This window comes from Lampris incognitus, chromosome 5, assembly GCF_029633865.1.
Source record: "Lampris incognitus isolate fLamInc1 chromosome 5, fLamInc1.hap2, whole genome shotgun sequence".
NCBI classification, from domain to species: Eukaryota; Metazoa; Chordata; class Actinopteri; order Lampriformes; family Lampridae; genus Lampris; species Lampris incognitus.
Genome location: NC_079215.1, coordinates 22,371,264 through 22,393,547, shown reverse-complemented (window position 1 = coordinate 22,393,547; position 22,284 = coordinate 22,371,264). Strand labels below are relative to the sequence as shown.

General features: G+C 40.9%; 1 protein-coding gene across 1 annotated transcript; it reads left to right on the top strand.

Moving 5' to 3' along the window:
- Positions 1–4,761: 4,761 nt before the first annotated feature.
- On the top strand, positions 4,762–19,879 carry LOC130112678 (axin-1-like). Its single transcript, XM_056280139.1, has 13 exons — positions 4,762–4,917; positions 6,028–6,709; positions 11,045–11,238; positions 11,417–11,572; positions 11,983–12,117; positions 12,328–12,424; positions 14,881–15,018; positions 15,110–15,515; positions 15,629–15,809; positions 15,906–16,085; positions 16,357–16,659; positions 18,221–18,370; positions 19,290–19,879. Exons 2-13 carry the CDS (start codon positions 6,098–6,100, stop codon positions 19,414–19,416), a joined length of 2,679 nt encoding a protein of 892 aa, XP_056136114.1. The 5' UTR covers positions 4,762–4,917; positions 6,028–6,097; the 3' UTR covers positions 19,417–19,879.
- The last annotated feature ends 2,405 nt before the right edge of the window (positions 19,880–22,284 follow it).

Below are 22,284 nucleotides of genomic sequence, written 5' to 3'. Positions count from 1 at the left end.
CAGGCTAGCACGGTAAGATTCCCGTCTACCTTAGCAACTCCTCCGCTGCTGTTAAACCATCAACCCTCTACGCCCTCGATGTCTGCTACCCTCACTCTGTCCAAAGCATTTATCATGTTTATCCCCATCCATTTTAATAACACATTTTCTACCCTTTTCCTTTCTTTTTCTGCATCCTTTCATCATGGTCCTTTTGGCTGTTAATATAGGCCTCTCTTTGCCATCAAAGGCAGCACATCAATTGCTTTGACTCCCAAGTGTATGTGTGTGAGAGAAAGAGGAAAGAAAAAAGAAAAACACAATGTATCAAAGATCAAGATACGCTTTCATGCCTGATTTTGGCCTTGCTTGTGTTTCGCTTTCCATCATCCTTCCATCCCTCTTTTCTTCTTGTTCTGGGCTGCAAACAATTCGACATTTTCTCCTAACCCTCAGCGGTCCAGATTAGACATTTGCTCAAAAAATCAGAAACAAGTGCTTTTGAGGGGAATGGGTGTAAGGACTTTTTTTTTCTAATTTTTTCAGGTTTCTTTGAGAATATTCTCTAGCTTCGAGACAACGGGGGCTCTCCCCTATGATGACAATACGTGAAACAATATTTGAATAAGCAGCAGGAGGGCAGCCAGATAATCCACTGTGGCTAATCCAGTATTGGTGGAGGCCATATTGCTAGCTGGTGTATTCAACCCCATTACAATACACATCAGCAGGACGCCATGGCAGATATACTGACACTCCTTTACGGCAGGCATGGCAAGGAAAGCCCAGCATGCATATATATATATATATATATATATATATATATATATATATATATATATATATATATATATATATATATATATTTATAAAATGATGGATGATGGACAAATGCATGGATAACAGCTGGATAGGTGGATGGATAAGTGAATGGATAAATAAGTGAGTTGATGGATAGGTGAGCGGATGGTTGGACAGATGCTGCTGACATTGATGCCGTCATTAATTCACTCTCCACCCAGTGTCTGCTACTTCAGTAATCACTTGGTGCAATAGAGAAAAGTATTGTGGGGGAAAAAAACACCAGAGGAAAATGTAAAAAGAGGGCGTTGAGAAAAGGTGGGCATAAGCATTAAAGCTTAAGTTCTTGGAGCATGCTATGTCAGTTTTTGTTAATAGATTTTATGTACATACAAGTCATCTGAAATATCACTCCACTTGCTTTAAGTTGAACATACTGAAAGAAACCACCATATAACATGCGTGGTGTCTAGCCTTTAATTACAGCTAAATTAAAACACTTGTCTCCAATTGATTCTCTTGAAGAGCAGAGGTCCACTTTTTCTTTCATGATGTTTATAATGAAGATTTCACTCTCTCTGCGAGCATCTAAATGGGTCTTTGTGTTAAGAGGCCCCCAAGAGATAAGCCCGTTTCTGACAGGCCTCGGTACAGATGCCCAAATCTGCTCTGGCAGCTGGAACAAAAGGACCCCTGAGCTGGACCAGCATACTTACAAAAAGCTGCATCTCAGGAGTCTTAATAACACACCCTCAACTCAAAAAATTAAACCCACTTTTTTTTAACAGGAAAATGCCACGTACACACAGTCCTTGAATGATAATACATTGTGCAATTATTATAACTGCAGTGTTGTATAACGCTCAGCTTAAGACCACACAGATGGAATTTCCCAAATTAAAATAAGTCATGTTTCTATACTAGTTGCATCACAATTCAGTTATGTGCCAGCATAATATTTTACATCAGTTTCATCAAGTACTGATATAGCAACTCTCACAAACACATATTTGATATTTAGCTATTACAGTATCGGACAAAAGACACATTATCCAGGAAAAAGACATAAGCCACATAAATAAAACAGTATAACATTTTGGACCCTGTAAGCAAGATCATGTTGGCTGCATTATGTTCCCTAAAATAAAAAAAATAAAAACCCATACTGGGTACTTTTTCTGCTCAAGTCTATGTTGAACTATTCCTCTGATTACTAGATGCAATTCAATTCTAGCTTTTAGATGTGACAATAAATATTTCTCAACTTTGACCCAGAAGTGAAGTCTTTACGCTTTAAACCCAGAATTGTGACCCCCCCCCCACATTACAATCAAAGGTCTTTAGTAATGTCCCCAATGAAATGCAATACAGCATGCTCTAAGAAACACTTTAAGTTAATTAAGTACAATATATCAGAAACCAATAGTTTTGTTATCTTCTGTAAATTGAACAAATTAAAAACTAATTCCAAAAAACAACTATATACTAAGAGATTTTCAGCCTAATTATATATAGTTATCGATTTTCATTAAAGAAAGGACATACATAGCAGTGGTATAGATAGATAGATAGATAGATAGATAGATAGATAGATAGATAGATAGATAGATAGATAGATAGATAGATAGATAGATAGATAGATAGATAGATAGATAGATAGATAGATAGATAGATAGATAGATAGAGCCTACATATTAAGATACAGGGAGCACAAGGGCCAGGTGTGTTACTGCCTCCCCTGTGTTGACCTTTCCCTCAGCTAAAAGCTCAGGATGCACAAACAAGTGCATGGGTACACACACGTACACACATACACACAAACATACAGTGGATTCATTATAGATTCATAAGTGCCAATATGCACTGAACCCCCCCCCCCCCGCCAAGACATCATAAAGGTCAAGTTCATCTCTCCTGAGCATTCTCTCTTTGTCCCACTCCACCACACACACACACACACCACCACCACCACCACCACCACCACCACCCCTCATTGTCTCTTGGGGTGGTACAGCAACCATGACAAGATTAGCTTACTGCAGAGGTTTCTTTTGGATGCTTGCGTGTCTGCATGCGGTACTTGTGTGTGTGTGTGTGTGTGTGTGTGTGTGTGTGTGTGTGTGTGTGTGTGTGTGTGTGTGTGTGTGTGTGTGTGTGTGTGTGTGTGTGTGTGTGCATGAGCGTGCGTGCCTGTGTGCGCATGTGCATGTGTGTGTGCGTGCGTGTGTGCGTCTGTGGGGGGGGGTAAACAAGTGGGACATGAATTAGTTTCCATAATGAGGTGTACATGGCTTTACTGCTCTAGTCTGCCAATCAAACACACTACCATGCATTTCATCAATTATTTTCAGCCTGTCACCATCGCCAACACTTGGAAGGGCTGTTTCTTTTTGTTATGCTATAGTTTTATCTTCTTATTTCCACTGTCCAGGTCCAGGTTTCCATGGAAACAAAGTCTATCCAGGACTGGACTGAAACAGAGGGAGGTGTCTGGACCTCACCTGAGCCACCAGACCCCACGTTCCCCATGCGGAACAGCTTGCCCTGCTGACAACACTGTAAGCATAATTACACATCCTGATGGCCATTAACACTCATCCACTTACTTGACAGCCTGTTTTCAAGCTGATAGGGGGTTATGGGGCTGATGTCTAAATGTTCGCATTTGATGTGCTCATTTCGTTTCTGAAATGGCAGGCTCCCTAACTTGAGATGTTTAGTAGCATCACGCATCACAATTTGCCTCTATATCTATTTCTTATGATGATTGGTGATGAATGACAACCAGTTGATCCCCCCCCCCTCTCTCTCTCTCTCTCTCTCACACACACACACACTTTACGACAGCTCATCGCCGCTGCTGACTGACAGCACAGCGTAGGCGAGGTAAAGCATAATGCTCCGCTGGTCGCGCAGTGAGATTTGCCCTTCCGTCGCTGCAACTGTGCTCTCGCTCCGTCCTATCAGTCGCTGTGTCACCGAAGATGGGTTCCGTGATCTCAACATCTGTTCAAGGGTAAGCAAAAACGTAAACCATCTTGCCTTGACATCTTTACACAACTAACGGGAATTTATTGATTTATTTTGTTTATTTTTTATTTTTGTAAAGTTTCGACAGATCGTTATCTTAAAGAAAAATCCGTGGAACCTGGACGGGTTGCCTTGGTGCTGGCGCTTCGGGTTTGATAGCCACGGAATTTTGCGTTACGGGTTTCTGTTTTCGTTTTCGTTTCTTTTTCTCAGTGGAAAATAAGAAACGTACGCAAACGTATATTTTCCTCAAACGGTATTTGATTTAACGCAAAATACTGGTTGTTCTGCGCGTTTAGCACGCTATTTTATTTTATTTTTTTAATCTTTGATCTGCAGGAACTATCCGCTGATCGAATTGCGAGGCAAGAGTGCATAGATTTGAACGGGTTTAGTGTGTCGCCACTGGGGGACAGTCATGAAATGACTTGTTCACATCGCATGTGGCGCTGTTCCGCGTAATCCGACCATGCGCACACAGAACTAGAACTCATAGAATATGTGTACTAATTAAGATCGCTCATGACAGGTGATTTTGGATCGTATAATTAGCTCTCTGTCGTATAATGCTGTCCACGAATTAACTTTTTTTATTTTAAACGAGTTTGAGAGCTTCTGCTTGATGACGATAAGGATGAAAATTGTTATCACATTATCCAGCGCAGCGGCCGTTCTGACTACACATAAATTGACATTTCTTAAAAAAATTTCCCTCATTAAATTTTTTTTTCTTCTTCTTCTTGCCATTACTTCCATTCCATTACTTTCTTACCGACTTTTTTTCCCGTCAACGTCCGTGTACGGAAAACGTTTAACATGAGGCTACGCCGAGGCGTACCCATTCTACCCTATGTAGGTCTATGGCCATACCACACAGACCACAGACACACTTCACGCACGGAACGGCGTGCACGCACGTATTCTCTTGCTCTGTCTGTATTATTGCTCTCAGAAGCCAACCACTATGGGGAGTTAAGGGCAACACGGCGGGTTATATTCGTCAATATTTCACAGAAAGAAAACCGTACTTATGCCGCGTTTTGGACCACATAGTTTACGCCAGTATCCCCAATGCAGTGGATTACGGGGAACGGGCTTTCAGAGACGGTAGGACTAACATTCTTACGAAAAACAAGAGACGTTAACCTAGCTAGCTAACCAAAACCGCTAGCACACGAAGCTAGCTAGCTAGCTAACTGGCTCTGCAGTCAGCCGCTGCCGACTGAGTGGAAAAACGTGCCCTCTTCTCTCTCTTGCGTTGTTTGAACTCTAGCTGGACATTCTTTCACGTAGATCCCCGTGACTGCTGCCAATGGGCTGTGTACTAGTTGGCGTTGTGATAACAGAAAAATAAGGCCGCTCTTGCAAGAACAGGAGTGATAGAGAGCCAACGCTACAGCTACACACAGGCCCGTCTTGTGTGGTTGTGGAGTTTGTTTCTGAACCCATCCCCCACCGTCTTTGCAGGCCAAGATGAATGAGATTCTCACTTCAAAGCACGGGCTCTAGTCGTGGCATTGCTGCGAGGCTAGCTAGTTAACTTTAGCTGGTTAACTTGGCTACTACCCTCGGTCCCGAAATTTTAGTTGAGGTTTCGCCCTTTGCTAACGTTAACCTAGCTTCTCGGGCATGGGTCTGTTCATCTTAAGTAGACTTACAAGTTTGCAAGTGAATGCCCGATTATTTACTCAACTCAGCGCCTCAACCGCTTCTTTCACTTGTCGTGCGCTGTAAAAAAAAGAAAAAGAAAAAAAGTAGTGTAATCAAATACACAACGCTGCCACTTATGTTTGCTTGCAAAGCAACATGCTCATTTGGGATTTTAGTAGTGATAGTTGGTTACAGGGGTGCAATGGCTTTCGGCCAGTCATTTGATTGTTATTCTACTGCTTTAAATCAACTCCTGTCCAAAATAAAGGACCATCAAAGAAAGTTGAATCAGTTCATCTGGACACAACGTTTGTTGAGATGAACCAGATGAACTGATTCAACTTTATTTGATTTTCTTACCTGGATTATTGAGCATACATAAAGACAAAATAAAGAACCCTTTCGCCACCTTTTGTTTGTTATGCTTGTCACCCCTTAATTTTTTGTCTTGGAAGTGGGGTTAAGCAAAGGCTATGTCATCTTACAATCTTTATTGTTAAACCTTTATGTCATTCATCCAGTTCATCTTTATTTATGTTTCAACTGTCATCTCTCTTTTCATCGCAGGGAGATTTCTTTGTCGGCAAAATCTTTGCTGGAGGGGAACATCTGACCTCTGCTTCCAGCCATCAGAGACATGAGTGTCGTCAGAGAATTACATGGGACTGGGTACCGGGGTGGGGTTGTAGTCTCAATAGGTGGCCCCACCCACTTTACAGAGGATGCTCCGCGCCCCCCAGTCCCTGGTGAGGAGGGATCTGATGTGGACCCTCCAGTCCAGTCAATCAACACCCGTCCAACACCCCTTTCCCAGCCTCTCTACTTTCCCCCATCTTCCTCATCTAAAATGGCTGATATGTCAAGCTACACCTCTTCCTCGTCGTCTGCAACCCCACGGCGCCCTGACCTAGACCTGGGGTATGAGCCTGAAGGTTCAGCCTCACCAACACCACCTTACCTGAAGTGGGCTGAGTCGCTTCATTCTCTACTAGATGACCAGGAAGGAATCCAGCTGTTCCGTAATTTCCTGTGTCAGGAAGGGTGTGCGGACCTGCTTGACTTCTGGTTTGCCTGCTCAGGGTTCCGTAAGACCAGCCAAGAGAAAAGGGTTAAGCTGGCCAAAGCCATTTACAGGAAATACATTGTAGATGGTAGTGGGATTGTGTCCAGGCAAATCAAACCAGCCACCAAGAGCTTCATCAGAGACTGTGTGGTGAGGCCACATCCTGACCCTGCTATGTTCGAACAGGTGATGCATAATTTACCAACAATGCCATTTGAAGATTGAATGTGTTTCTCACTACGAATATGTCTTGTCCATTTCAGCCACATAAAATGGTTTAAGTTCAGCTATGGCCGGGTATCAGAGTTTAATAGATTTTTTTTTATTGGTAATAAAATAGATTCTTGATGCATCATTATTCTGGCATTTTGCATCATTGCACAAAAACCAATAAGAAGTCCACCATGGTGTGTTATCATTTATAACTTTTAATTTGCAAATTTAAAGAAACTTGCTGTTTAAACAGATTCATTTAAGGTATAGGTCTAGCTAAAATTGTTTTTTAAACCCATGGTGGATGGATGGTGTAATGTAGGGGGAAAATGTAAAGATGGGTGCATGGCGTTAATATTGCTTACCTCAAACGCTTATCTGGCAAGCATGGCTAAACATGCTGAGTAAATGAAAATTTACCTTCAAAGTATGTGGACATATTTTGGCTTCTGTAAGGTTAAAGGGGGAAAAAACTTTTAATAAAGCCACAGTTTATGCAAACTGTTGGGAATATTACAAGTAATATATTTTAATGGCCCAGTTTCAAAGGGACGACTAGTTTGCTGCTATGTGTAGACCTAATATTTTGGTTTTCCTGAAGCATGATATGACTAGTAAATATCAGCGAGGGTGTGCTACATTGTATTGATTTGATATAAAGTAAACCATTCAGCCTCACTGCACTCCGCAGATATCTGCACTACAAAGTACAGGAGTAGGGCAGGCTGAGTTGTTTTTGACAGCCCAGCCCCTAAAACACTTAGCTCAGATTTGAAATCCTCAGCAAACGTTACGGCAGATTATATGTACTTAGGGTGTTAAAAAATAGCAGATGTTTGCAAACTTGCTGTCTATTGAATATGTTTGTGTTACTCGCTTTGATTTGTTGTTGCGTTTCTTAATGCTGAACAATAGAGGTCAGAATTCAAGTAGAATTTTAAATAGGGCCACTGAATAATTCTCAAAACTTGAACCCACCTCTTAACAGCAATGCAAAGTCTGTTGCATTTTTTTTCTATAGCTTAAGATTTATTTCAATACTCTATTATTAAAAACCGAGACTTTTGCTAGAGGGGCACACTATGGAGCAAAGACAAAATTTACCTTTCAACATTTCCTTTTTTTTTTTACTGATACAGTGATACCAACGTTATAAGAAGACAAAGCCTTAGCTAAAGGAATCACAGGAGAGCTGATATTGGTACCTACATGTAAAATGTCCACGTATGTCACCATACGCTTTTTAAAGCCATAAATCAGAACTTACCCCTTGTTTTCTAAACCAAGCAAACAGTCAAAATGTGGAAAAAGAATTGTTTTACAATTGAGTCATGGCCTTATGACATAAAATCCAATAGTGAATTGCCCAAAGATTAATGGCCTTAGTGTTAATTGGCTAACCCAGTAGCGTCAATACTACTAAGCACTAACATAATTATTGAAAGTTAAATTCATACTTTTTGTTGCTTAGATTTTCTATTGAATATATGTGACGCATCATCAGACCTACCAGTTTCATTGTCGCACCATTGATTGCTGATTGTCACTGGTGCTTCTACACTTGGCTTTCCTTTGTGATGTGGTGTACATTTATGTGCATGGCTATTTGCTACATGCCAGACACACAATTTACTTAAACCCAATGCACTGTGAAGAGCATAGTTCTTGGGGTTGCACATAAATGGATAGCCGTATAGCTGATTCTGTTATTGTCAGTGTTGGGATTAGATACCAGTCTTTCCCCTGGAAATTGTCTGTTAGTGGGCGGGGGTGGTGAGGTGTAGGTATGTTGTTGACTGGAGGGGAAAGTCTTTGAAATGTTTGCCTGGCTCGCTTCCTTTACTCTGTTTTGTTGTCATACCTAGGCTACTGTTAAACTTTCTGCAGCCTTCTGTTACACCACACTTGGGAGTTATCAGTTTCACTGTTGTAATTATGTTCTGTAGAAAAGCATGCAAAATGAAAATATTAGTCTCGTCCTGCAGTAACTTCAACTTGTTGGAACTTTCAGCTGTATAGAGAATAGGATAAATCAATCTTTAGAGAAAACAAAAACTGAATTTGAAACATTACAAGTTGTAGTTAATGTGATATAAGCAATCCACCACAGTCTGGTCAATAACAAAATACCAGACAGTGTGACATCTGCGCTATCAACAGGGCTGCAACTCTCCTGCATGGATTTGCTAAGAGACAAAATCACATTTCATGGACAACATGATAAACAATCAGAGAGCTACAATTTATTTTTCAAAAAGCCTGTAATTCTATGTAACCTGTAATTCTATTCTACGGTGAAATTATTGTTATTATTTTTTTTTTTTTGCACATTCATTTTCCAGTGTTTCCTATAGAATTTTCTTTCAGCAGCGGTGCTGTTGTGCGCGCTGTATGTCAAAATTTCATTTGTATAGCCCGATATCACAAATTACAAATTTTCCTCAGTGGGCTTTATAGCAATACAACATCCTGTCCTTAGACCTTCACATCAGATAAGGAACAACTCCGCCCCCGCCCCCCCCCCAAAAATAAAAAAACCTTTAACGGATAGAAATAGGAAGAAACCTCAGGGAGAGCAACAAAGGAGGAATCTCTCTCCCAAGACAGACAACATGCAATGGATGTTTGTACAGAATGGAACACAATTTATGGAATACAACATTGATCGAGGATAACAGAATTATAAGATATATGATGAGGAGGATGCCAAGCAGTTTCCAGATGACCGGAACAGCCTAGGACCTGAGCCATGTGACCACCATCACCATGTTGACCTTGCAGGAGGACAGACTACACTTGCACACAGGGGAGACTCAAATCACACCATTCACATACACAGGAGGAAAGAAAAAACATTAGTCACACATCGGAGTGAGACAAGTATATAACACTGAAACAGGATAACAAAATTATGCGGATTTATAAGATAAATAAAAAATGTGATGAGGATGCGAAGCAGCATACAGGCGGCAGCCACCCTCCCCATGGAGAGCTGGCAGGAGGACAGATTACATGTGCAGATGGGAGATTCACATCACACCGTTCACATATACAGGAGAAGAGACAGGAAAGACGTTATTCAGGGAGAGAAAGACATGAGACGGAAGAGAATTGTTGCAATAATCTATACTCAATCTCATCCATGAGCATGCGACGCCGGCCTATATTCATGCACACCGGAATACATAAGAAAATTTCAGTGTTTTCCCTAGGTTGGTGGAAGACTTAGGCGCACGGGCTTGGGGGCCCTTCCAAGAAATTTTTACGTTTTTCAATAAAAAAAATACAATTCACATCATTTTGTACCATTATTATGACCATATCTGTGTACAAAAAGTTGGAAAAGCTAGAGCAGATAATAAATAAGCACCCCCCAAAAAGCTTAAAGACAAAACTTGCTTAAGAAGTCCACTGGGGACCAGCTATAATCTTTAGATCTGGGAAAAGTCATTTAGTTAGTTTTGATGCTCTCCACATTGATTTTACATTCATTTGACTTAGGTGGTGCCCAAAATGGCTTGGGTGCTGCGCCTAAGCCTTATAATGGTAGGGAAAACCATGGGCTAACCTTTTCCTCTGCTCCACTCGCATTCACCGTCACTTTTCTGTCACTCGCGCTCTCAAATCGTGCAACCACACACTCGCTGTGCACACATATTACACACTGCCCTATTCCTTGAGGGAGCTACACTACTCTTACAACAGTACCTTTCACGTTGATGTCCTTTGAGGAATGACGAGAGGGAGGATTCTGGGATTTGATGCATTAGTCGATCACTCAAAACAATTCCACGATAATGTAGGGTGTTATCATGCTCTCAGTGTGCGAGTGAAAATCATTAGTAGCCCACTAATGATCGTGTGAAATAAAAGTAGCAACACTTATAATTCTTTAGCGGTAATGTGCTGCTTCAGTATTAATATAGGGGAAACACTGTTTTGATATTTCACTGTTGACGGGACGATTAGAGAATGGGTCTTCACAAATAGTGGAGAACCCACCCACTAATGGTTATGGTGGGTGAAACACTGGGTACTCTGACTTAGATTGTCTGAATGGTCCCAAGTTTTTGACCAGAATGTAGAATTTTACAAGTTGAAACTTCTAAGATTCATAACTAATACCTTAACTAATACATGCATATTTTTTAAAGCTGGTGATACATTATTTGAGGGACATTTTCAAAGTATTCTTTGATTATTGGAATGGAAATTATGGGTATCAGAATAGAATATTTCCAATAGTACCTGGTCCTGAGTTGAAGTTAAATTGTATGAATTTGTTTGTCTTTTGTTTTTGCTTTCTAGGCCCAGACAGAGATCCAGACCACTATGGAAGAAAACACCTACCCCTTGTTTCTTAAGTCAGATCTGTATCTTGAGTACACCCGGACAGGAGGGGAGAGCCCCAAGCCTAACCCCAGCGATCAGAGCCCTTCTTCAGGCACAGACAAGCCTGTGTCTGGGTACCTACCCACCCTTACTGAGGATAAAGAGTGGGGGTGAGATGAGTTTGAGATTTTGAATGACCTCTCCAATGTTTTTTCCAAGTTCTTGATACAACATCATTTTGAGTGACAAAGCATCAAGGCTTTTAAATCAATAAGCTCTATTACAGTAGAGTAAGAAGATACATGAGTGGGATTTTGAAGAATGTCATCTTATTTTATTTGGTCTTAGGTGTGGTGGGGGAGGAAGAAGGGAAGTGCAGGAAGAGGGAGATGAAGAGGAGTTTGGAGACACGCCAGCCAGCAGGCTGACTCAGAGACTGTTGATGGAGACGGCACCACAGAGAGCCTCAGTCAGCAGGAGGAGGCAGGATACCAGGGAGTACAGGTGTGGGTCTGTTCTTACGTTTCTATAAAAGCCTTTGAAGTCCTTAAATTTTATTAAAAATGTTTTCCAGCCTAGATAAGCTATGGAAAATAGGACTTTTCAGAAAGTTTAGGGAGTCTTTTCAACCTGCACAACCTTAAAAGCTTGACCACTGGATGATTTTGTTTTTCATTAAGGAAGAATTGTCAGATTTATACAGATTCCGATTTTAGCTTATAGTGAGTTGAATTAAGAACTGATAGTCTGGAATGAAAGATTTAATGGGAATGTTAAATTTGAAGTAATATACTTAGAAATTTTATCCATTCATGTTTTAGAAGCATTCTAAAAAAGATGGAATTTGATCAGGAACCAATATAGGAATCTTTTTGTGTGAGTGACCATATGTATGTAATTTATCTCTTCCTCAGGCCATGGAGAGAGCCAGTAAATCCGTACTATGTGAACATGGGTTATGCTCGAGCTCCAGCAACCAGTGCGAATGACAGTGAGCAACAGAGTATGTCAAGTGATGCAGACACACTTTCGTTAACCGACAGCAGTGTGTAAGTACACACAGAGGAATATTAGCCTGCATCCATACATAGACCCATAGATACTCCAGCAAATACATGATTCTTTGTTACTTTGTTATTTTACATCAACCTAGGCATTGACATTGGATATAAACATGTTTAACACCACTAGTGCACCTCAAAGGCATTGGCAATCTGTTTAAGGTAACAAAAGTTTTTTTTGTGTGCGTTTGTATACAGAGATGGTATTCCTCCGTATAGATATCGGAAGCAGCATCGCAGAGAGATGCATGAAAGTGCCAAAGCCAATGGACGTGTGCCCCTACCTTATATACCTGTGAGTTATGTGGATGACACAGATTCAGCCCAACACTTACATACATAGATAATTAGGATAAAATGTAGCCTACATGTTAATGCTTGTATAAATATAGGCTAAAATGTACTTCTGAATGCTGATGTGGCTTAGATTAAATCTAGCCAGGAGGGAGATGATACTGACATCAGATATACACTACCGTTCAAAAGTTTGGGATCACCCAAACAATTTCGTGTTTTCCATGAAAAGTCACACTTATTCACCACCATATGTTGTGAAATGAATAGAAAATAGAGTCAAGACATTGACAAGGTTAGAAATAATGATTTGTATTTGAAATAAGATTTTTTTTACATCAAACTTTGCTTTCGTCAAAGAATCCTCCATTTGCAGCAATTACAGCATTGCAGACCTTTGGCATTCTAGCTGTTAATTTGTTGAGGTAATCTGGAGAAATTGCACCCCACGCTTCCAGAAGCAGCTCCCACAAGTTGGATTGGTTGGATGGGCACTTCTTTGAGCAGATTGAGTTTCTGGAGCATCACATTTGTGGGGTCAATTAAACGCTCAAAATGGCCAGAAAAAGAGAACTTTCATCTGAAACTCGACAGTCTATTCTTGTTCTTAGAAATGAAGGCTATTCCATGCGAGAAATTGCTAAGAAATTGAAGATTTCCTACACCGGTGTGTACTACTCCCTTCAGAGGACAGCACAAACAGGCTCTAACCAGAGTAGAAAAAGAAGTGGGAGGCCGCGTTGCACAACTGAGCAAGAAGATAAGTACATTAGAGTCTCTAGTTTGAGAAACAGACGCCTCACAGGTCCCCAACTGGCATCTTCATTAAATAGTACCTGTTAGAGCCTGTTTGTGCTGTCCTCTGAAGGGAGTAGTACACACCGGTGTAGGAAATCTTCAATTTCTTAGCAATTTCTCGCATGGAATAGCCTTCATTTCTAAGAACAAGAATAGACTGTCGAGTTTCAGATGAAAGTTCTCTTTTTCTGGCCATTTTGAGCGTTTAATTGACCCCACAAATTTGATGCTCCAGAAACTCAATCTGCTCAAAGAAGTGCCCATCCAACCAATCCAACTTGTGGGAGCTGCTTCTGGAAGCGTGGGGTGCAATTTCTCCAGATTACCTCAACAAATTAACAGCTAGAATGCCAAAGGTCTGCAATGCTGTAATTGCTGCAAATGGAGGATTCTTTGACGAAAGCAAAGTTTGATGTAAAAAAAATCTTATTTCAAATACAAATCATTATTTCTAACCTTGTCAATGTCTTGACTCTATTTTCTATTCATTTCACAACATATGGTGGTGAATAAGTGTGACTTTTCATGGAAAACACAAAATTGTTTGGGTGATCCCAAACTTTTGAACGGTAGTGTAAATTATTAATTCTAGATTATTTAAACAAAAGAAAACAACTCTGAGGAGCATTAATAATGATGAATAACAATGCATTTTATTTGATTGTCGCTTTTCTATACAGCTGAAATCTCCTTTAAATTAGTTGGATAAACATAAGAATTAGAATCATAAAAATAAACACAGGCAGGCAAACACCATAACAGTATCAGAACAGAAATGGCACGGCTCAATCATAAGAACAGTCATAAGAACAAAGCATACAAGTGTCTTTATAAGAATAAAGAAAACATAGGAGAATTGTTAGATTGGTCATACCATTCCGCTACCTACCAACACAGGGATCACTGGATCGAATCCCCGTGTTACATCTGGCTTGGTCAGGCGTCTCTACAGACAACATTGGCCGTGTCTGTAGGTGGGAAGCCGGATGTGGGTGTGTGTCCTGGTCACTGCACTAGCACCTCCTATGGTTGGTTGGGGTGCCTGTTCGGGGGGAGGGGGAACTGGGGGGAATAGCGTGATCCTCCCATGCGCTATGTCCCCCTGGCGGGCGAAACTCCTCACTGTCAGGTGAAAAGAAGTGGCTGGCAACTCCACATGGATTGGAGGAGACCTGTGGTCGCCTGCAGCCCTCCCAGAGGGGGTGGAGCAGTGACTGAGATGGCTCAGAAGAGCAGGGCACCAAGTACAACTGGGGAGGGAAGGGGGGGGGGTCCAAAAAAAAAAAGCATCAGTCATACCTGTGTGCCCATACTAGTCCCTTTCACTTTTAAAACTGTGATTAAATGTGGTAAACAGCATTTTTTATTGAATGTCATGCATGGAGTGCAAAGAAGTAAATGTGCACAGCACAGTCTTTACTAAGCTCTGGTTTTGTTAATGACAGGCAGAAATACTTTGGTTTATTTTGTGTTTGTCAATTGCCAAATTATTTTTTTCTAGTGCACTATAATTTTTTTTGGTTTTTCTTAAATGCGTTAAGAGATTGCACATTTGTTTTTTGTTTTGTTTGTGTTTTGTTTTTGGTAATTCATTGCAGCTGATATTTACCGAAGTTGTTGGCATGTAAGTGTTTTGTATTTGTGCTTGTGTAAATGTAGCGCACATATCGAATGCCAAAGGACATCCATGTGGAGCCTGAGAGGTTTGCAGCTGAGCTCATCAGCAGACTGGAGACGGTTGTAAGAGAGAGGGAGGCTCAAGAGAGACTGGAGGAGAGATTGAAGAGAGTGCGACTGGTGAGTTCAGATTCATGGTCTGCGTACATGTGTGAACAGGTCCACAAATGTATGCCGTCTTACAACTGAACATTTTTCCCTTTCCATATAGGAGGAAGAGGGTGAGGATGCTGATGTCTCCATGACAACCTCACTGTCATCCCACAGCATACCAGTCCCCCTCCCCTCATCCTTTCCACCTCTTTATGGAGCCCGTTACTCAGAAACTACAGCTAATTCAGCGACAGTGGCAACCTATGGTGGCCTGGTTGCTATGGAGGATTCCCATGATGATGACCCAGAGTCCATCTTGGATGATCATGTGCAGCGTGTAATGAAAACACCAGGCTGCCAGTCACCAGGGGCTACCAATACCAGCCTGGGAGGAGGGGACCGACACACTCCCCCCAAATCATCGCGTTCACCTGATGGAGGGATTGCACCACCTCACTACCCACCCTCTCACTACACTTCTCACCGAGGCGGAGGACAGGGTCTCCCTGCCACTGGGGTCAAAGGTAGGAAGCTAGAGAGTTGGGTGGGGGAGGAATTAATGGAGAGGGAGGTGGAGGCTAAGGGTAGAGCAAAGACCAGCATGCACTAATTAATTCCCCGTTGGTGTCCTCTGTAGGTGTGCATCACCACAAACAGCTGTATCATCATAGAAGCAGAGAAGGGCAGGAGGAAATGGGCTCAAGGCCCCAAGCCAACTTCCTCTGGAATGGAGATCACCTAGCCAATCAATATGCTGGGAGAGGCCGTAACTATGCTGATGGTGCTGGAGCAAGCACACTTGAAGGCGTGGGCTACAGGTAGTTTTGTGTGTGCTAATATGTGTACAGATGCTTGCTCATATTATCAGAACATGACCTCAACTTGTCCTTGTATTTCTCTTGTTCTCATTACAGTAGTAAAGGTAGCACACTATCACGGCGGGGCTGTAAGAAAACCGAGACATCAGGCAAAGGTGATGAAAATGGACGGGGTCTGGAGACCCAGGTGCCACTAGAGGATTTAGAAAGAAACCAGAAGATCCTGCAGTGGATGATGGAAGGAGAGGCTCTCAGGCACAAGAAAAACACACACAGGTGAGTTCCACAAAAGCCATCACATACAGCACCTTGTAGAAATTACATTAGTTTTATCAATGCAAAAAATTTGAATTATTTCATCAGTCACATAGAAATTGTTGTTTGAGTCCCAGTAATTTGATGAAGTGGGTGGAAAGAAGATGTATCCAGACCAATTAGGGAGAAAGAGTGCAAATTGAGGATGGGCAGTCAGGTTTTTTTGTGGATATGTTTCTACTGTTTTGTAAACTGCTCAACCTTTCAAGATCGTAACACATGTTTCCCTTAGCGGCAGTACCAGTGGCTCAAGGAGGACAGGAGGCAGCAATGAGTCTCCACGCCCAACCTCGGTAGAGCGTCCTGGTGCTGTGCACCCCTGGGTTTCCGCCCAGCTACGGAACAACCCCTCCTCCTCAGTTTCCTCTTCCATCCCTTGTTCGTCATCTGCCCAGGTGCAGCCCTCTCATCCTTTCATACAAGATCCAGCCATGCCCCCTAACCCAGCTCCTAATCCCCTCACACAGCTGGAGGAGGCTAGGAGGAGACTGGAGGAAGAAAGGAGAAGGAATGCTCTTCAGCAGGCAAAACAGAGGTAGGTATATGCCAATGAATGTATGTATGGTCAGTTAGCAAAAAAAAAATATACTGCAAACACTCCTCCCTACCAGTTTGGACATCTACCTTCCGTCATCACATCATCAGTTTTAGCAAGAGAGCAGGACACAACTGTCTGAGAAAATACATTTAAATAAACATTTTATCAAGTGAAGTGCTTGATGAGGTCTGCTGGCGGAATGAAACTTGTAAAAGCAACAATAACTTTTTCTAGTTAAATTGTGGTAGACCGTTTAATGTTCAGTACTATGTCGAATAGCCTCTCTAGTATAATTGTATTTTCATGTAGGTTCTCAGCAGTGTAGGCTCTTTTCATCTGATATAAAGCTCACCAGAGATTGTCAGGAATAGCTTAAAGGGATTACCAACATCAGCAAGCCTATCACCAAGCCAAGACTCCTTGAAACAGCCAATAGTTGACTGAAGTTGACTACTTCTTCTGGTAACCTAGTGTTAAAGACTGAAAACTCTATTTTTTCTACATTTTGATTTATATTATTTTCTACAAAGCAGACCTAGGGCTTTTTGTGAAGTACCGTATTTCTCAGGTTATAAGTCACCGGTTTTTTTTTTTTACTCGTCTGGCTGGTCCTGCGACTTGTATTCCAAAGCAACTTAAATTCAATGTCATTTTGTCGGACGAAAACAGATGGCACTGTTTAATCTTGTGACTCAATCAGAAATACTATAAAACCCATAGAAATTGAATGTGTGTAGAACGGACATTGAACTGTTTGCCATGGTAATTTGAGTAGTTCAAAAGAAAATGGCGATTGTTGTTAGTTGTTATGGTGCCAGCACATGTCAGTGGAGCCGAAATGTCCATACTACTCCACTGCTCTTTTGGTTGTTACTGCAAAACCTCATTTCATTTTTAAGTCCGTGACTTAAAAAAAAAAAAAAAAAAAGAGTCCATGACTTGCTACAAGTCGGTTTATATGGATGTTTATACGGAAGTTAGCCCACTACAACGGTCACAGTTCTTTGCAATGGCAGCGGTTCAAATAAAAATGGCCGCTGCTCTGACCATCTTGCTATGTTGATTTGAATTGGAATGTCCGTTCTATTGTCATTCAATTTCTATGGTACCACCATATAAATGCGACTTATACACCGAAGCAACTTGTGTTTTTTTTTGTTTTTTTTTCCTCACAACAACGTATTTTTTTGTTGAGTGCATCTTATACTCCCTTGTGACTTGTAGTCCAGAAAATACGATAATTGTCCAGGGTATTGCTTTGTTGAGCAACTTATTAGTTCACCACTATTTGCATTCATTTTTTAATGTGAATCACCTGAAATGAATGTATGAGATCGAGTTAGATAGCATGTATTGCTACGCCCTAAAGACATGGGGACATTTTTAAAATAGTAAAATTAAAACTCGCTGAGATGACACATGATAGATATTAATTGGGCTTACAGTTTGTTTTAATGGTGGTTGGGGGGGCAGCCCCCTCCCCCCAAAAAAAAAATCCCAGCTAGGCATTCAGTATAATTTTTGTGTTCTGACAAGTATCTTTCTCTCTCTCTAAAAGGCATAAGTCAGGTAAGCGCCAGGTGTGTGAGAATCTCACAGTTGCATACTACTTCTGTGGAGAGCCGATCCCATACCGAACATCAGTTAAAGGCCGCGTTGTGACTCTGGGCCAGTTCAAGGAGCTGCTTACCAAAAAGGGCCACTATAGGTGAGAATGAACTACACAAATATTTAAAGGGGCTATGTGTAAGAATTGGCTAACTGTCAAATTTGTACTCCAAACAAATAGGGGGCAGTATATTACCAGAAAGTTGGGGTGAAACGCACAGTCCCTCCCAAAAGGACTTTGCCCAAGAGGTTTATTTGGGAATTTAGAGTACGGAGTCCAGAACTGTGCTTTTGCCACAAGGATGTCTACTCGTGCAATTTTGGACGTACATACATAAATAATACATCAAAACGTACGAAAACTTGTCGAGCCACTCGCAAAGAAAAAATATTGGTGCTAAAGTTTATCGTTTTTGAGATATGAGCGTTTTGGAGGGTTTGCGTCCCATCATAGACTAACATTACATGACCATATATGGCACACTCTTGCTGAGGCACAGAAAAAATCTTCCAAATGTCTGCCATTTTTACATCGCTGTAACATCCTCAATTCGGACACATGGTACATCAAAATGTTCGCCGACTTCTTGAAACACGATGTAAAAATCTAAGCTATGCAGTGTATAGTCTTTTGAGACAGAAGCATTTGTTTGGAGGGTGTGCACCAGTATCCTTAGAGCAGCGCTACTTCCCCATCCTCTCATGTTGGACTGAGAGCAGACTGGACGCTACAATGGCTCACTATTACTTGAGCTACAAAGTGGTTTTACGAGATGGGATGGGCCAGGACTAGCTGTTTAGCATGCTAACTTCAGTAGATATCTCTGCAACACAATACATAGATGTCTTTGACATAACGCCAGACTTATTTCTTCACATTCTGTCAATAATTTTAGTTAATTTTTGAATGTTTAAACTAAGATAATTACATATAGCCCCTTTAAAACATCAATCATGTTTGTATGATTTAATATTTGTGTTTTAAAAGACAAAAAATGACTGGAATTATTTATATCTAGGTTTTATTTCAAGAAGGTGAGTGATGAGTTTGATTGTGGAGTGGTGTTTGAGGAGGTCCGCGAGGATGATGCCATCCTGCCCATTTTTGAGGAGAAGATCATTGGGAAAGTCGAGAAGGTTGACTGAAAACAGGAAGATCAAACAGAAATTGGAAAAAGAGGATATATTTGGTGCAAAGACAAAATGGAAATAGAAGGAAATAAATATTCAGCAAATTAATGAAACGACTGAATAAAAGTAAAAGCTGGAAGGACAAATGTGACAGAAGAGATTAAAGATCATAAGAAGCAAGGCATAAAATATTAAGGAGGTTGTATTTAAGGAATGCCTGGTTCAAACCTTCATAAAGAGTTAGAGGCCTGGTGGATGGAACAGGAGTGGAAGAATGGAATACAAATTATTTTGCTTGTCGTTCGTCTTGACTGTGGATATTCAAGGACTGTTAAGTAAGCTTCTAGCCAGCCTTCCACCTCTACTACTTCAGGTGGATTGGGTGAGGGAGGGCTGGAAGGAGAGGGGTTAAATAGTCTTCCACTTCCACTGCTCAGGAGGATTCCCTCCTTTGCAGACCATTTACAATGCTGCTATATTACTACAGAAACTCATATGGTGCTTGGGACAGCAAAGAATGCAGCTACGTTCCATTCTGGAGTCTTGCTGCCTTGTACTCTGCGCTTCTGAGTGCGTAGGGTGGAAGGACAAAGGGTTGTTAGAATGGAACTCGACCTGCTACTCCCCTTGTTCATGAAATAGCCTCAAAACAGGAACTCGGTCACCCCTGATTCCTAGATGTCGCATAGTGATTAATCACATCATTGTGTTCAGTGATAACAGTTCCCTACCATACATAACTTGTTTACCAAAGCTATGTATTTTTGATATGAGTGTCCTAAGTCCTTGTCCTCATGTTATTTGCATTGTGTATGTACAAGGCAGGTACTACTAGGTATTAATCCAGCCTACACATTTGTCATATCTCAACTAAATGTTGTGTAATATTTTGTGTGTTTTGAAGCTAGTTTTTTTTTTTTTTTTCAGGGCAGCCATTTTGTTTGCGTTGCAGTCCCCCCCCCCCACCATGCCAGATCCCTGTAATCCAATTCAGTATGGTTGACCTTTGTGTGTGCAGTTGTGTTGTACCCCACAATGAATTTTTATCATAGATTGATATTTTCAGTACAGTTATCAATGCCATTCTCGAGTTCACATTTGAAGAGGCACACTATAATTGTGCCATCTTGGACCATAGTGTCGGTTGTTTCAGCTGGTGATGAGGTACCCTAATGTATGTTTTCCTCTACACTAATACTAAGGCCCTGTGTACTTTAATTCATTCTCAGCCTAGATGCCTGCCTGGCCAGTGCCATTACTGTCTAGAATGCTTATGCTGAAAGTTTCGTGTGTGTGTGTGCGTGTGCGTGCGCGTGCGTGTGCATGCGCGTGCTTGCTTGGTTTGTGTGTGCCTGAACCCAGCCAAAGAGCTTATTGTGCATTTTATATACCTACATCCATGTCTATAAGTGCAGTAAAGTCTGAGTATCAAATGTAGTGTTTCAACTTCAATTTAATAGTCTGTTTCGTATCTCTGAAATTTCCAAAATTCAAAAGTTGTATAAAGTACTTATACCAACTATCCCAGATCAGTAGACTGAAGACTGACCTTTAGACCAGAAAGTCAAGATGGTCCTGAACAAAGACAGTGCAATGGCTACACACCAGCTAAGTAAGCAGAATGTATTTTGTTTGATGGGGTGTTAACTCTCTTGGACTCTCTTTGCCTGCAACAGAATCACTGCATAAATATCCAATATCGCTAAATCTGTTTTGGAATTTTAATCTGTCAGATTAGATCTATTTTGCATTTATCATGCTGATAGTTCAGATTGTGCTCTATGAGGTTGTGGAAGTCCAAGGATTTGCTGAATGTCAAACACGATTTGTCCATGGTCAGGCCTGGTAAGGGAATGAACAGGACGGGGAAAGCCTTCGTCCTCATTTCAACCCTTTATGCCTTCAGTATGAAATTTGAAATTTTAGATATATATTTGTTTATACAAAAAAAGTATGTTTAATTATCACCGAGCATGTTCTTTTGATGGAATGTTTTCCTAATAAGTTGAATTATCTATTTTATTTTAATGTTTAATCACAAATTGCTATGGCCCTTGCTTGGTATGTTTTATCGGATTTGGTAGGGAAAAAAATTGTTGCCCAGGGACAACATTGGGATGTGTTTTTGTGATTATTACAATTATTACTTTTGAAATTGTAAAACCAACAACTGTCTCTGGTCAAGTTGTGTGAAACCCAGTGCCTTTTATGTCATATTACCAGTTTAAATATATTATTTAACCAGTCAGTGCTTCTAATCTAATCTTCATTTTTAGTCTGTCCCATTTTTGTTTTTTAGTTAACAACCTGCTGCACAGTTCTGCTCTGGATAGATCCTCTGCTGTAAATATGTACATTATCATTTCATACGTGTTCTCAAAACCTGCACCACATGCCCACGGTGTTTATTATTCAAATGTAGACACCAAGATGTCAATGTGCTGGTTCCACTTGTACATTTCTTTTAAAAAGGTACTTCGTAATAAAGACATTGAATAAATACTTCCCACTTCTTTCTTTAGAGCATGAATTCCTTCATTTGTTGTTCTGACCTAGCATGCAGAAATAACAGGGTATACATATTGTTGTTTTTTCTCATTTATCTCCCTTAAACCTTTTTTGAATCTGATCATTGCCCTTTTCTTAAGACTCAGTCAGCCTTATGTGGGGAGGACATCAGTACAGTCTGACTTAAACTCAAAAATTATCTTGAGGAGCCATGTGAAAATAAAGTGCTTCCTAGGCCTTCACTTTAATTTTGCTGTAAACTCTTGCCTTTTGTCCTGACATATACAAAATGGTACATCATAGCCTAATGGGTACATACTTGACCCCTACAGCCAGGCACTCCTTTCCATTGATAGGCTCTGCCCACTGGGTTGG

Excerpts from the sequence above, each read along its gene's own strand:
- LOC130112678 (XM_056280139.1), top strand. The coding sequence starts at position 6,098 with ATGAGTGTCGTCAGAGAATTACATGGGACTGGGTACCGGGGTGGGGTT. Across the intron at positions 6,710-11,044 it reads ACCCTGCTATGTTCGAACAG|GCCCAGACAGAGATCCAGAC; the intron begins GTGATGCATAAT and ends TTTGCTTTCTAG. Across the intron at positions 11,573-11,982 it reads CAGGATACCAGGGAGTACAG|GCCATGGAGAGAGCCAGTAA; the intron begins GTGTGGGTCTGT and ends TCTCTTCCTCAG.